This window comes from Vicugna pacos, chromosome 1 (assembly GCF_048564905.1).
Source record: "Vicugna pacos chromosome 1, VicPac4, whole genome shotgun sequence".
NCBI lineage: Eukaryota > Metazoa > Chordata > Mammalia > Artiodactyla > Camelidae > Vicugna > Vicugna pacos.
The window spans coordinates 11,945,703-11,961,126 of record NC_132987.1 but is presented as its reverse complement, the minus strand read 5'-3'; the positions used below and the strand labels follow the sequence as shown (position 1 = coordinate 11,961,126).

Below are 15,424 nucleotides of genomic sequence, written 5' to 3'. Positions count from 1 at the left end.
CATTTTATTGTTTTTTTTTTTTGCTCATCTGAGCTGAAAAAGTGATCTGTTGGCTACAAATGTATCTCTAAAATACACGGTGTTAATTTAACTTTTATTTTTTGGCTTTCTTTTGAATGTGTAGGGCGATCTTGATACCACAACAGTGAAAGTGGAATTTGATGAAGAATTCGGTGGGACACCGGTAGAAGGCACAGGAGAAGAGGTGCTGATCTCGTCAGCGCCTATAAATAAAGGCCCCAAACCCAAAAGGGAGAAAAAGGAGCCTGGTGAGGAACTGTTACAAAGTATTTTTTGCGAGAAATTCTATATGTACAGGGTGTTACTAGATTCTTTTGATTGTGCTTTTTTTTCCTAGTAGTTGAAGTAATAATGTCTTAAGTTGTCACAAGCACTTTGTCATTTTATGATGAACTTTTCATTTTAATAGTTTCATTTTCACTAATGACATTTGGATAGGCATTGGTACATGTCTTATTGTTCTTTTAATTTTAGGTACCAGGGTGAGAAAAACACCCACATCTTCTGGGAAACCCAGCGCGAAGAAAGTGAAGAAACGGAATCCCTGGTCAGATGACGAATCCAAGTCAGAAAGTGACTTGGAAGAAACAGAACCTGTGGTTATTCCACGAGATTCTCTGCTTAGGAGAGCAGCTGGTATTGTGATACATTATTTATCTATTTTATCATATATTATTCTTTGACAAAGTTGTTATTACTCATATAAGTGGTATTATTGTATTATCAACATTACTGAAGTACATTAGAAGTTACAGTTCACAAAGACAAAAACCTGCTTTACAGAATGATCTTTTCTAGCAAAGTTGGACATAAAACAAATTTCTCTAAAATAAATCATGTTTTCTTACTGATTTTTATTATAAAGTTTGGGTTATATTCCCTCTGTAGTTTGAAGATATTTAGTTAAAAAAAATGTACGTTGGTGTAGTAGGACTCCTAGAAGTGCTTTATAGTTTTCTTTTTGTTCTGTTTTCTACCCCTTGTACCATAAAAAATTTCCCCCTATTTTAGGAGTCTGGTTCCGTATGCACACAGCGTAATTTAGGTAATTACAGTGCTAGAGTTAGGCAGCAGAATCTCATTTTGTTAATACATATTGCTGTTAAGCATGTGATTTGATGCTTTCTGAATATTCATTAATTTGAAGTCTTCAAATAATTAAAAACTGATGAGTGTCCTATTTTATAGATTCTTCTCAAATTTTGTTAAGTCCTAATTTACATAAAATGAATGATAAAACATTATGATTGTTCCATCTCTGGGAGACACTTTTAAAATGATATCTCAGGCCTTAAATCAGGCCTTAAGTGATTGAATTTCTGTTCCTAATTTCATAGATAATTATGTAGGTGAATTTTTAACACAAGTAACAACTTACAAGAAAATTGATTAATTGAATTAAATGCTTCAAAATTGTGTTTAGGCTTTTTCCATACATCTAAAATGAAGTATAGAATTGTATAGCATGCAAGTGACTTTAAAATTTTATTCATAGTATATGCTAGAAATTATAGTAAAAAACTTATTTGCATTGTACCAGTGTGCCTTGCTCCATGTTGGTATGTTTTTATGCATTATATTAAATTATTGTTTTGCTAAATATTGAAGTCTTATCTCTGTTTTTACTCATTTATCTGAAAAATGACTTTCTGTTATATCATAGTAAAACTGCTGTGAAGAGAAGATAGAAGTTTTTATGCAAAAGGTTAAGAGAAAATGTAGCACTTTCTGAAGTCCTATAAAGTTTGTCTACTGTATTTGGAGAAATGGGAAACCCTATATTAGCAGCCACTTTTACAGTGGTCATAAGGACTACTTTTGTCACCGTTTTTGAGAGATATTTACGTATCCAGGCAACACCCTGGTAACGTCATCAGCTTACGCTCTCCTAGCACGAGCAGTATTGCCCCGCTGTCTCCGGGGATGTGTAAGATAGATGTCAGCACCGTCAGAATAACTGAGGCCAAAGCTGTTGACTTTTATTCTCTAAATGCTTGTCTTTCTTTTTTCCTTGTACATTTTTAGAGACAGCTGGAATATTTTTCAAATAAATTATTTGGAATAGCATATCATGTTGATAAAGCTGGGTGTGAGTTTAACGTTCATTTTCTTTCTCTCCTAGCTGAAAGGCCTAAGTACACGTTTGATTTCTCAGAAGAAGAGGATGATGATGCTGATGATGATGATGACAATAATGATTTAGAGGAATTGAAAGTTAAAGCATCTCCCATAGCAAATGATGGAGAAGATGAATTTGTTCCTTCAGATGGCCTTGATAAAGATGAATATACATTTTCACCAGGCAAATCGAAAGCTACTCCGGAGTAAGTAATGAAGCAACTGCTGTTCAGTTCTGTGGTGCAGGTGGTCGTCCAGGCATCTGTCAGAAACCTTACAGTAAGCTCTAGGAAATTGTTGTTCTTCTAGGTAAGGCCCTCCTCGTGACGGAATAAATCTCGTTAACGTTGCAGCTGTTTACGTAACTGTCGCTATAGTTCAGAGCCTGCACTGGCAAATTTTTTTCCGTAAAGGGCTTGATAGTCAATATTTTAGGCTTTGAGGCCATATGGTCTCTGTCGCAACTACTCAGTGCTGCTGCTGTAGCAAGAGAGCATCCGTAAATAACGTGTAAGGGAGCAGGTGTGGCTGTGCTCCGGTAGGGTTTTATTTACAAAATTAGGCAGCAGGCATATGGGATGTAGTTTGACAACTTCTGGTTCTGAGAAAAGTTATTAAATCTTTAGAATTGGGAGGATTAATTTTCTTCCCTAGCTTTGGTATTGACTGACTTTTCTTGCCTCCAGTGAGTGTGAACACTTTAACATGTAGGATGTGAAGTTTGTGAACTATTTCAAATTTTTAAGGAAGTATTTGACCACCTTTTATAAAGAAGTAACTTACTACATGCAGTCTAGTATCAGAAGTCAGATCATTGCCTAATCTGATGGAGATTCTGACTTCCTCCTTAGATTTTTTGCCAGTAATTTATTGATGTTAAATTCTGGAATGGTTTTATCAACCATAAAATTTAGTGATAGTTTGAATAGCTTTAAACCTTTGCTTTTGTGTTAATCATTGGTTTGTCTGTTGTCTCTGGGTGTATGTATGCACACTTATGCTTACGAAAGAGGAAACAGGAGAAGGGAGTTTAGTTGCCCTGTCTTTAACGAAGAGAAACAAATGAGAAAATTAAAATTTTGTTCCGTAATGATAATCCTGCGGTACGTGTTACATGTATCTTATTAAGGGTCAAACCAGACATTTAAATTACATTGTGGTGTTTACTTTTTTTCTTTCTAATAGAAAGTCTTCCCACGACAAGAAAAGTCAGGATTTTGGGAGTCTTTTCTCATTTCCTTCATACTCTCAGAAGTCAGAAGATGGTATGCTCATTTAGTCTTTTTATTGGTTACTTACTGTATTACTGCTGTGGATGTTTTTATGTGTATAAAACATACCTTCTTTTTACATTTTCTTCAATGTAATAAGGTTTATTTAGTTTTCCTGAGGTGACTCCTAACTAATTGGTCAAATCAGCATTACGGAAGTGTTTAGGTGGGTAGGCAGGTGCTAACCCGTATGTGTGTGTTGGGGGGGGTGTGAATGCAGTGTTTTGAGAGAAAAAAATATAGACAAAAATTCTGAAAGACAGAAATTTAATGTTCATGGCAATGTGAATGGGTATATGTCAGGTTGTTTAAAGCTATGAGTGCACAGTATGCACATTTGTTTTACTGAACCCTAGTACCTGAAGACCAAAATCTTCATAGAAGCAGATTTAATCCGTATGTATAGTTTCTTATTGCCTGTATTTGTGTGTGTGGAATTTTTAAGGTTAAAACCACCTAGTTAGATTTGAGTCACTGGTCTTCATTTTTTTAATACACGACATACATGTAGGTAGACAGACTTAGATGTGGTACATAGTCTATGTGTGTAGATATTTACATGTGTACATATCTGCACCTTTGAATGCATGTCAGAACAGCTGTATAAAACTATCACTTACATCCAAGTTGCCATTTTAAGAGTCCCTGTTTCGGTTTGAGGGGAAAGAAAGGAGGGACGAATTGATTGATTAACTGAGTGTAAAAGTAAACTGAAGGTAAGCCTGCATGCCTTTTAAACTAATCTTTAATGATGTAACATTGATGAACATAATTACTGATACTCTTCAGATGGTAAATTGGATGTGTAGACAGTGAAGTAATCAGTGAGAACGTTTTAATACCTCATTTTAAAGTAAATCATCAGTGGTTTTGAATTGGTTATGTTTTAAATGACTAGCATTTGGGACTATTAAGAATTTTTATTACTCTTATGTTTTCTATGCACTTTTGAAATATAACATTTTTTAATTTCAGCTCTTTGTATGTTGTGGGTTATATGATCACAAAATAGAAACTTATGTGATCTATTATGTAGCTAAAGAGATGTCATCAGTAAAAAGAATCAAAAGTTTAACTAAGTGGTCCTTATAGAATCTCTGTACTGAAAAAAAGCTTTGTAATTTTTAGATTCAGCTAAATTTGACAGTAATGAAGAAGATTCTGCTTCTGTTTTTTCACCATCGTTTGGTCTGAAACAAACAGAAAAAGTTCCAAGTAAAACAGTAGCTGCTAAAAAGGGTATGTATGCATACTTGATTTTGTTAAGCGCTTGCATAAACCATATAGAGACAGTTGATGTTAAAGGAAATGTAATGCAGTTTGAACCTATTTGCACTAGGAATTCAATAGAAAATAGTTATAAAGTATAAATGTGTGTAAGGAAAATCCCTCTTGTTTTCTAACCATGTGAGGTAATTATTAGTAAGACCTCATTTTAAAGCTGTTGTGATTATGAACTAATCCCACGCATTGATACCTGAAGGCGGCTTCCTAGTAAAGCTCTCCGCTAGTTGCTGGGTTGTGCAGGAGATTGAAAGCTTGTCCCGGTCGCTGGTTGTGTTACCTGTGTAGGCCGTGCCTTAACTCCTCCTGTGGAGATGGGTCAGCTCAGTGGGTCCTCTTTATCTTTGTGAGTCATGTAGCTTCTTTCTTTTCCATAACCTCAGATTGCTTTTGAATAAGTTGATTTGAGTTTACTCATGAATCTGTTACTGGAACTAAGGTGCATACCTTGGTGGTTTTGAAGGAAGTCAGTATTAGTGCTTTGTGTTTAAAAGATAATCACTACTTACCCAGCAAGTGAAGAAACAGTACGCAAGGTCTTGAAAAGGCACAGCAGACGGCGCCGTTGCACACACACGTATTAGATGTGGCGGGACAACAGTAAAGGTCCCTGCTTCTTTGAGCACGCGAGGACCGTGCTGAGACGTTGGCTGGCTGCAGGAGCCTCTCTAGCGAAGGCACTGGGTGCCCCACCCGTCCCCTTGCCCTAGCCTCGGCAGTGCATGTTGGCCATTGTATGTGTTTCTTTGCCTGAGGACTTTCTCTTTGTTGCTGGGCTGGAATATCACCATTTCCCCACCCCCGCCACATTTACCAGGGGTTGAGGAAAGCCGGCCTACACATAGCTCGGGGTTCTCGCCCCTCAGGTTAGCTGCCTCTGGGATCGGTGTTTTATACCAGCTCTCAGACACTCCTCGAGTGGTTAAGATTCCAGAGTGATGGCTTGCTAACCTACCCATGACTGGCTGCCCTCTCTTCATCGACTCCCTCTTAGACTCTCTTTCCTTCACTCCCCAAACAGATAGCTCATAACTCTAGTCTTTGTGTTGGGATCAGGGGGGGTCGTCTTCTAGGAAACTGAAATTGACACAGGCCTTATAATTTCCTTTTATGCATCTTTTTTTTCTATCATCTTGATATGAGCATCTTATAACCATCCTGAAAACTTAGGAGCCGTATCATTCCTTGAACATATCAACCTGTTTCCTTCATCAAGCTGTGGACTCTGTTTAACCTGATGCAGTAGGGGTGAGCACTGGCTAAAAGGCTGGCGCACCACAGCGCCTGTCCTGTTTGGTTCTTCTGCCAGTAGCTGGACTAGCCTTTTGTCAGCTGAACGGGTGACATCTGTGTGGTGTGATTTCAGGGACCCCAGCAAGCCCTCAGCTCTTCCCCTAGCCTCCTCCAAAAACACAGTTCCCACAAAATACCATTTCAGGGAGAGGATGCCTCATGGCCTCTGTGGGATCATTTATGTTAATTCCAAATTATATAAATTTTATAACTTACTAAAATTCTCCAGTAGTTTACAGCAAAAAGGCAGCTCATAGTACTCAGATATCTGACCTACATTTGCTCAATAGCACAGCAAGTGCCACCTAATACTACAAGCCTGGAAAGTCTTCCCAAGAAACAAGGTGATCCCTGAACACCCTGCTGTGTCAGGCCCGCACTGCTCGGAGCTGCCTTGTGGCTCCTGTGGAGCATTTAGTCAGGGGGGCTCGGAGGGAGGAGCCGCAAACCACAGCCACGAGCCCGTGGGCCCCTCCTGCTGTTCTGGTGAGGGGCTCGCCTCTAGCACCGCGGGCTGGGACTGGGAATACCTTTCCAGAGAATTAGCGTGGGTTTTTTTAATAGAAAAATCTGATTAATTCAATACTTCTTTTTTTTAAAATTAGGTTTTACTAATCACACAAGAAAAGACTGCTTTATCAATTTTCATAAACTATAAATGACGCGAGATCTTTAAAACAAAATTCATCAAAATAAAGGTCTTTGGGTCCATCATCTGCTTGCCTAGAATTTTCCTATTTCTTTTCACATAAAAGTGCCAAGTCTGGATTTCAACTTTTGAATGGAAGTGAATCAGTTCCTATTCATGGTGTTTGGGGGTTCCATCAATTTTTTTTTCTCTGAAACCTTGTAAAAGTTAGAATCTAACATGTAGTTATACTTGGGTTATAATTAGTATGTCAGACGTGTTACTTTGGGTCATGGCGATCCTGTATTTTTACTGCTGCTTTTTGAAAGTTCCTGCTTAGTTCATGTGAATGGCCCTTGTTTAAAATAGCTCACTTGCATCATCAGAAGGCAGTTTATGCATTATTACGTAAGAAGCATTTTCTCATCTGTGAGCTGTTGTTTCCCTTCACACTGGCACTAAGTGGAAAGAAATCATTGTATTGTTGAAGGCTTCTCAGTTTCACATCAGCAGTAGGAAATCCCCTCGTTACACGGCTCGCTTCAGCTCGTGCTGTTGGTAAGTATATTACGCTGATCTGTGAAATGGAAATTTGCTTAATAGGAAAACCGTCTTTAGATACAACCCCTAAGCCCAAGAGAACTCCCAAGCAGAAGAAGGCAGAGACTGTGAACTCTGATTCGGACTCCGAGTTCGGCATTCCAAAGAAGACCGCGGCGCCGAGAGGTGAGGGCTGTCTTCATGTAACTCTCCAGCGTGTTCCAGGTGCAGAACACCGTGTCTTCTGCTCCGTGAATTTAGAAGGGTATTTTAAATTGCTTCACTGCTCAGTAAGCAATGTGTTTAAGAACCAGTGGTGAATTAGAGTCCAAAGGAAGTACAGCAGTTTAGTCCAGTCACTTTGTTTTACAAATCAGGAAATTGAGAAATTACAAGGAGGTCAGATAAGTGACTTGCGTGCCGAAGATTGGAGGTCCCCTGCGTGGACCTAGTGGAAGTGGTTATTAAGAAGGCAGGTGAGGGCTCCTCACTAAAGCGTGGCCTCGGTGGGCTAGGTTGGAGCGAGGACTCTTAGGCTAGAGCTTTTCAAACTCATCTAGGAAATGAAATGAAATCCAGGGCCCGACAAGGGCGCAGGCACCAGTGCTTCTCCCTGCTCTCTCCTCTTTACCTTCAGAATCTTAAAAAGTCCTTAAAGATGCTTAAAAAATATGTAAGACATGATTTTCTCTAAGGGTAGCTGCTCAGTCTTTCATCCAACTGACAGATACTGTCATCAGTGTGTTTACTGAAGTGGTGGGCAGGGTAAGGAGACAGAACCACATGGAAACAAGGGACAAGAGGGGGCAGAAAAGGGGCACAGTGGCTGGGGAGGTCAGTACTTAGGGACCCACAGTTTGAAACCTTTATGAATTCGCTAGTGCCATGGATTCATTTGATGAAATGTGACATCCCAAGACCCCTTAGGCTCGCGTGTCCTGCTGTGTGTGCAGCCTAGTCAGTCATAGCTCTTCAGGAACTTTAAGACATGTAGAATTGCAGTTTAGCTCCATTTTCTCTTTTACTGGCATCATCAAAGGATCGAGAACATTTGGTCACCTTCCCTCCCCACCTCATCCAATGATGAGAATGAGAGGTTAGATGAAAACATAGGCTGCATGAATCTAGTCTGGGAAGGAATATGGATTTGACAGATTATCTCATGGTTAATCTTGGGGGATTCAGTTTAAGATTGTGCTACTTAAAATGGTTGTTAAAATGCAGTTGGTAAGTATTGGCCTGTGACAAATTAGAAACCAATTTTTTTCATCACATACAATTTAAAATATACTCTTCTAAGAGATTTTCTTTTCAGGCCAAGGACTGTATGTGCAAAATGCAAATGTTTTCTTTCATACATTAGGGGCTTGGTCATTAAAATTTGTCACCAGGACCTTCTGACTAGTTTAAGTGTATTTGTGAAGTACTCTTTAGTCATGTCAACCCCAGACCTGACAGAATGCTGCAGAATTGTTTCTGCATCAACCAGGGGAAGAGATCAGGAGTGCAGTACTAACTGGGCATGCCAGAAAAGGGAAGGATAATGTTCTGTATTTATCTTCTATATTGCACTTAACCTTGGGATAACAAACCCTTTGTATCATTTTAAGGTAAAGGCCGAGGGGCAAAGAAAAGGAAGGCATCTGGCTCTGAAAATGAAGGTGATTATAACCCTGGCAGGAGAACTTCCAAACCACCAAGCAAGGTAATCAGGACCATCTTTTTAATGCAGTTTTAAGATGATATATGTAAGTGGCTGAGTTCAGTAAACTATGTCTTGTAGCAGATCTCAGCAGAGCGGCTCTTACCCACGGGGGCTTTTATATGGTTAGATATCACCCAGGTGTAAAGTGCAGATAAGCGGGACTGTCTCTCAGGTGACAGTGTGGCACAAGCTAGCCTGAGAGTGTCCCCCTTCCGCCGGTGAGCACGAGCTGCACGCTCCCTGTCTGAAATACGAATTTTCAGAACAAATGAAGGCTATTTCTTTTTAATGTGGATTCATATGACCAGAACTAATTTGATTTTTCTTAACTTGAATTCATTTGACTGTGGCTAATTATCCCAATTAGTCTGACCCTTCACCAGAAGTAGAGTCTCTTTTAGGTAAATTAATAACATCAAATGACTCCCTCGTCTCTCTCTGTCCTATTAAAACTTAAAAACAAACAGGGATGAGCTGAGCTGTGCGGTGCTCTCCGCACTGACCTTTCCCATCCCGTTGTCTGCTGTGACTCTGGTCCATCCTGGTGGCTCTCCTCTGCATTTTTGTAAACACTTACATTGTGCACTGCGTTCTGTGCACAAGTCCTGTTTTCCTCTCATGGCCTGATTGATAGGTACTTACCAATAAGACAACTTGAATTTTTACTAATCTGTGCATTGTGCATGTTTGCTGGGTAACATGTAAGTTCAGAAAGAATGAAGTAATGTGGCTAAGTACTGCGAGATCACCAAGGTGACAAACTATACCTAATCCTACTTTTCCCTTCATAAAAGTGATGTGGTAACTGGCCGTACACTTAAGTTAGCATTACAATTCTGATTTTAAGAGAACCATTATTTGCAATATTTCCCAAATAAATATAAGTGTAAGGAATACATCTTTTTAATACTAGTCTTTTTTTTTTTCAACCTTTTAAAAAACTTCGGGGTTTTAAGTCTCTCTTTTTTAAAAAAATGTCTAGAAACCGAAGAAAACATCTTTTGATCAGGATTCAGATGTGGACCTCTTCCCATCAGACTTCACTTCTGAACCCCCCTCTCTGCCACGCAGCGGGCGGGCTAGGAAAGAAGTAAAATACTTCGCAGACTCTGACGAAGAAGATGATGTTGATTTTGCAATGTTTAATTAAGTGCCCAAAGAGCACAGAAACATTTTTCAACAGATAACTTGTGTTGTCCTTTTGTCTTTTCTGTCTCAGACTTTTGTACATCTGGCTTATTTTAATGTGATAATGTAATTGATGGTTTTTTATTATTGTGGTAGGCCTTTTAACATTTTGTTCTTACACATACAGTTTTATGCTCTTTTTTACTCATTGAACTGTCATGTACTGTCCGATTGGCTTGTAGAACTGTTATAGACTGTTGTGCATTAGCACAGATTTTAATTGTCATGATTGCAGACTACAGACCTGCTTTTTGAAATGAAATTTAAACATTAAAAATGGAACTGTGTTTTCTGTCTCTTTACTCACGATGACAGTAGTAAAAGCTCCCATACACCTTTAAAATAAATATATTTTATTCTTTGCCAGGAGACTCCATGGAAAAAGGTAAACAGTATATGAACATAGAAAGCATTGTTAAACAATCTCAATGTACAAACAGCCAGTGAAAGTACATCACAGACTTGCTAATATATCAAAAAAAAAATCCCACTAGTGCTTAAATGAGAACTAAGAAACTGACACTGGTATCTGTTAACCACTCTACCCCAGCTTCCACTCTGCTTCATAGTGATTGAACAAGGCCAGAGGACGCAGAGTCTCTGCCCATGTCTTTGGGAGTTAATGGAAAATAAAACAAACCAGTATCAAGCAGGAATCCGCAAGGCTACGCGAGCCCCACGGTGCAGGTGGCGGCCCAGCCTGTCAGTGAGCCTGTGACACCGCCCTAATGGCTTGTGAACAGGTAAACAACAACTTATTAACACTGAAAAGTGTTTCTGCCTTGGAGGCTATCATTACTGTAAAAAGGGATCTTTTTTTTAAAAAATTGTGTAGTTATGTCATTAAACAAGTAATAAACCACTTTTAATTTAAAGTGACATTAATTGAACAAATGACATTTGATTAACTGAACTGGCAGTTACACTGATACAGAATTCTCTTCTGCTAGTGCAGCGCATTTGTGTACTTTTACTGGGCAACAAGAAATAAAAAGATGCAGTCTGAGAGCATCAGAAAGAGCAAGGACAAGCCTCTACACTAACTAAATTAGAGCGTCTTTAGCCTTACCTTGTCACACTGCACAACAGTCCCGTCTCCTTGCCTCGAGGTCTTGATTATTCTGTGAAAGCAAGACGGTTATCTTTTTGAACCTGTCTTAATGGACGTGTACAGTAATCGGTTTCATAACCTTGGCGTCTCAGTTACGGGGAGTAAGCAAGACAGGAGAGCACCAGACATACAGGAGAGAGAGAACAGAGCCAACTTCTGTATGTACAGAGTCTTCAGAAACTTAACCAGGGGTAAATCGTTTTGACTGGGTCTTTGCCATGCAATCTTGAGTGTTCAGAGAGGAGAACAGAAGCTTGTAACTAGTTTTGGGTTGCATGAAATGGCTGATTTTTAGAATTTAAAAAGTTTGTATTTCTAGGTAAGTTAGACAGTGAGGGGTATATACTGATACATATGAAAACTTCTTGGTCCTTCTTGAGTTTCGATATATTTTCAGTCCAAAAACTAAGCAGCAGTAAAAATGTTTTTTCTTGCATTTTAAATCCCGATGTGAAGGTACTGGGGAATGTCTGAAGTAGCTGAGTGTCCTATTGCACCAGTGGTGACTGACTGGCACCGCTGTTGTCCACTGAGCTGGGTGAGACGCTGGGACTGTGCTCTGCCGTGTTCCCACTTGAACTGGGGGTCAAGGGTTCATGTCCTTCAGAATTCTCCAGCATTTCCTGAATGAGAGGTGGCATCGATCCAGGGATTTCCATTTTCAAGGTAATTACACGTTCTGCACCTTTTAAAAAGAGATAATAGAAATCTGGTAGAGATAAGGAGTTAGGGTGAACACTGGGGTCAACTTTCGTGTCCTTTAACAAGGGGGAGAACGGTGCTCCCAGTGCCGCCCGGAGGCCACCCTAATCTCACAGCATGAACACGTTTCCACTTTATCTGTAGAAAAAGCAGCAGCGACGTGATGACATGCTTACATTTGATCATTCTCTGCCTCAGTCGGTGCTAGAAAGCAGTATCAGTATATATCTACTTGACATAATTTACAAAGAAGTTCCTGATAAAAGACCAAAAACAGTGTATCTTGGAAATGAGCCCGCTGAGAGGGTTCCAGTGACCCACAAACGGAGGAAGTGACTTGAGTAGTAAGTGTGTGGTGATGGTCAGCGACAGAGCAGTGCACTGCCCCACAGGGCAGCCGCTAGTTATGTGTGGCTGCTCAAACTTAGATCCGTTAAGTTAAATACAATTAGGAAACCAGTGTCTCAGTTGCATCGGCCACATTTCAGGTGCTTGAGCGCCCCGAGTGCTCGTGGACGACGCGCGTTACAGATACAGGGAGCGGCAGCGTTCGTCCACGACCTCACTGTTTTAAAATCAAAGACGTCATCATTACAGTGGTCAAGCACTGGTTTCTTCTACACTGAGTTCCACGCCAGGGCTGAACTCGGTGTCTCACTTAAGGAACCTCTAAGGAGGAGCTCAAGAATTGAAACTCCCTGTCAAGCAGGTTTATGGTGCTTCTAAGCACTTTCTGAAATGGAGTTTGTTCCTTGGCTCACCAGGGTCTTCAGGGACAGAGTGCGCCAGGCGGCAAGGGGAGCGACAAGCAGGCGGCCTGGTGCCCGGGGCGGCTGCCGAGCTTCCTCGCTGGTGGGGAAACCCCGCTCCAACATGCAGCTGTCACGGGGCTCCAGGCACTTCTGTAACTGCTCCAGGTGCCTGTAGCCTGGAAATCGCTAGGCGGGAACAGTTTCACCTCTCCAGAAGGCGAGAGCGTCTCTGCCCAGGGGCGTGCAGAGGTGCCCCTGCCTGGGCGCGGGCGCCTCGGCCAGGCTGAGGGACAGGGCCACGCGCCCCGGGACGGCCTAGGCGCCGCTCGTCGTTCTTGAGGTTCGGCTGCTCAGGGAAAACTGGGATCATGTCTACACAAACCAGAGCAAGCGTGGAAAGCTGGAATGAAACGGAATGTGTGGAAAACTAGGGCACTGAGAAGCCTGCCATGTTGTGCGTTCTCTTGGACACAGTTTTTCTAATCACTCGCTTAAGTCATCTGAATTTTAAAGCTCTATAATCTGTTAAGATCACTGGGGTAGGGTAAGATTTGAGTTTTTCTTTTTTTTAAGGGTAGGTACTATTTTCATTCCTTTTGATTTCAATGAGAAATGAATTCCAAAATAGTAAAAGAGCAGTCTTATCAAACATCCTGAATTAAAACACGGGGTTTGAAAAAAGCAGTGCAACGTGGTGGGGACTGAGCCCACCTGGCGGGCGAGCACGGCGGACAGGGACGTACCTTTAGCACTGATGCTGCGGAGATCCGTGATTTTCATTAAGATCTTTGGAAACATGTGAGGCTTGCTGGGTCGTCTCTTTCTGATATAAATTTTTAGTGCTTCCAGCAATGGTTCTTGTAGCTTATCGACTTTTGTTGGTTCCTCAAGGTCCTGGCGGTCTAGATACCAGGAATGAAGCATTAAGCAATCAGTATCAGGACAGAAAGAGTTACGCACTTTGCAGGCTAGAGAATTTCCGCCCATTTCCTCTCTTCCTGCTTCCGCTGTGTCATAACGTTATTAATTTGATGATTCAATCACATAAACAAATCTGAGGACACTGCAACTGCTTCAGGCAATGATACTTGAAAATGATTGTCCTTGTTGATCAAAACCACATTTTGATGGCTGGTTGCTTTCGTCCCCAGCAGAGAATTACTTCTCATGACCAGGAGGTGTCACTACTGAACTGAATTAAAGGAAACCTTGAGCAGGATGGTTAAAAAGGCAAGGTGAATCGGTCCCCTAATTAAAGCTGGTTACTCTAATCACTTACGATTCAGCCTCCCCTGAGCCAGCAGGGGTCACTACAGAGGAGAAAGCCCTGTTTATCCCAGTCTTCCAAAAGTTGGTATGGGGCCAGCACAAAGACTTGTAGTCCCAGCCACTAAAGTAGCAAACAGCACAGGCAAGTTCCTTGGTGCTTCCTTAAAATGTCCCTAGGCAATTTATTTAACAACAATCTGATCCTACCTTAACAAAAAATACCTGTGGCAACTGGAGAAATAACATTTTGGTTTTGCAGAACAGAAAGACCCCGAATACCTTTAATTTTATAAAAAATATTGAAGAATGCAACAAACTCTAAGCATGCATGCCTGGCTTTGTTCACATGTCTTTTTCCATGCAAAAGAACTCCAAACTGGAGATGAGGAATTTCCCATAAATTACAAGTGTGAGCTGTTCTTCAGGGAATCTCGTGAGGGTTTTCTGGGTGCTAGGTACCTCCACAGATCAAGCAGATGGCGCTGAGAAGGCCTGTCTCAGTGTCATCCATCTCCAGAGGCAGGAGCTGGCTGGCGAAGGTGAACACGAGGTCGGTCAGAGGGCCGAAGCCGGCGTTGTGCATCTGGGTTCGATTCAGGGTCAGGCCATCCGAAAATGTCATGGTGTCTTGTTCTGGGGTGTACCTGGTGCAGATTCTGAGAATCTGGAAGAAGACAACCACGTCTGATGGGGCATCAGAGCGAGCCTGCCCTGACAGCCTCCATGAGATCAGGGCAGGAGATCACGTGGAGATTTCCGGGGAGCTCCTGCAGCACAGGAGCCACTCGCCCCTCTTTGATGTGAATGTCCCCCAGCTCTTCCTTCAAAAGACCACAGAAGTCAAAACCCGGGCTAAAGCTATTTAGGGAATAATAAATAGGATGCAAGAAATTTTGAGAAGTATCTGTTTATACTAAAAGTAATTCATCTGACTCAAATAAACATTTACTGAGTACCTACTTATGTCCCAGGCACTGTGCCAGGTGCTGGGGAGAAAAAGAGGAAAAAGATTCTATCCTTTTTTTTTTTTTAAGAGTTTACAGTCTACAAAAAAGAAAGACCAATATTTACCATTTATTAAATGTCCAGTGTATACTGAGTGTTCACATGCTCTCCATTCGCCTTCCCAATAACTCGGTGGGGCCAACAGGATTCTCATCTTACAGATTAGGCTCAGAAAGGTTAAGCCGTGTACCCAGGGTCACACAATTAAGACGTGGCTGAATCTGACTCCTCCCAAGCCAGGCTCCCTGACTTGTGATGTCTCTGATTCGACGGGTCCACAGAGGACTACGATCCACCGGGCAAGAGAGGAATGAGCAGGGCGCCAGGGCGTGGAAGAGGGGAACTACAGCACAGCCGGCAGGAAACCAAGGGCAGATCCACGGACAAGAGGTGACACCTCAGCTGAGCCAAGAAGCCTGGGGGGGACTGCTCTAGGAAAGCAGCCTGGGTCTCGTGCCGCAGCCTCCCAACCCTGCCTGGCACGCCCTTGGTCTGCAGCCCCGCTGCTGCCCGTGGTCCCCCCGCCGCCCCGTCAGC

At 41.6% G+C, this 15,424-nt stretch overlaps 2 protein-coding genes across 12 annotated transcripts in view; one reads left to right on the top strand and one right to left on the bottom strand.

The window, feature by feature from the left end:
- Positions 1-10,335, top strand: part of TOP2B (DNA topoisomerase II beta) — a 57,262-nt gene extending 46,927 nt beyond the window's left edge. For both annotated transcript variants that reach the window (XM_072950619.1, XM_072950603.1), the window contains exons 29-36: positions 125-269; positions 496-657; positions 2,144-2,345; positions 3,325-3,404; positions 4,539-4,649; positions 7,219-7,341; positions 8,766-8,860; positions 9,843-10,335. In XM_072950619.1, the coding sequence (XP_072806720.1) occupies positions 125-269; positions 496-657; positions 2,144-2,345; positions 3,325-3,404; positions 4,539-4,649; positions 7,219-7,341; positions 8,766-8,860; positions 9,843-10,010 (1,086 nt within the window). In that variant the 3' untranslated portion in view covers positions 10,011-10,335. The remainder of the gene's footprint in view (positions 1-124; positions 270-495; positions 658-2,143; positions 2,346-3,324; positions 3,405-4,538; positions 4,650-7,218; positions 7,342-8,765; positions 8,861-9,842) is intronic.
- Positions 10,336-10,384: 49 nt separating this feature from the next.
- Positions 10,385-15,424, bottom strand: part of RARB (retinoic acid receptor beta) — a 699,713-nt gene continuing 694,673 nt past the window's right edge. For all 10 annotated transcript variants that reach the window (XM_072950739.1, XM_072950689.1, XM_072950646.1 and 7 more), the window contains 3 exons: positions 14,342-14,546; positions 13,357-13,515; positions 10,385-11,844 (listed from right to left, as the gene is read on the bottom strand). In XM_072950739.1, the coding sequence (XP_072806840.1) occupies positions 11,648-11,844; positions 13,357-13,515; positions 14,342-14,546 (561 nt within the window). In that variant the 3' untranslated portion in view covers positions 10,385-11,647. The remainder of the gene's footprint in view (positions 11,845-13,356; positions 13,516-14,341; positions 14,547-15,424) is intronic.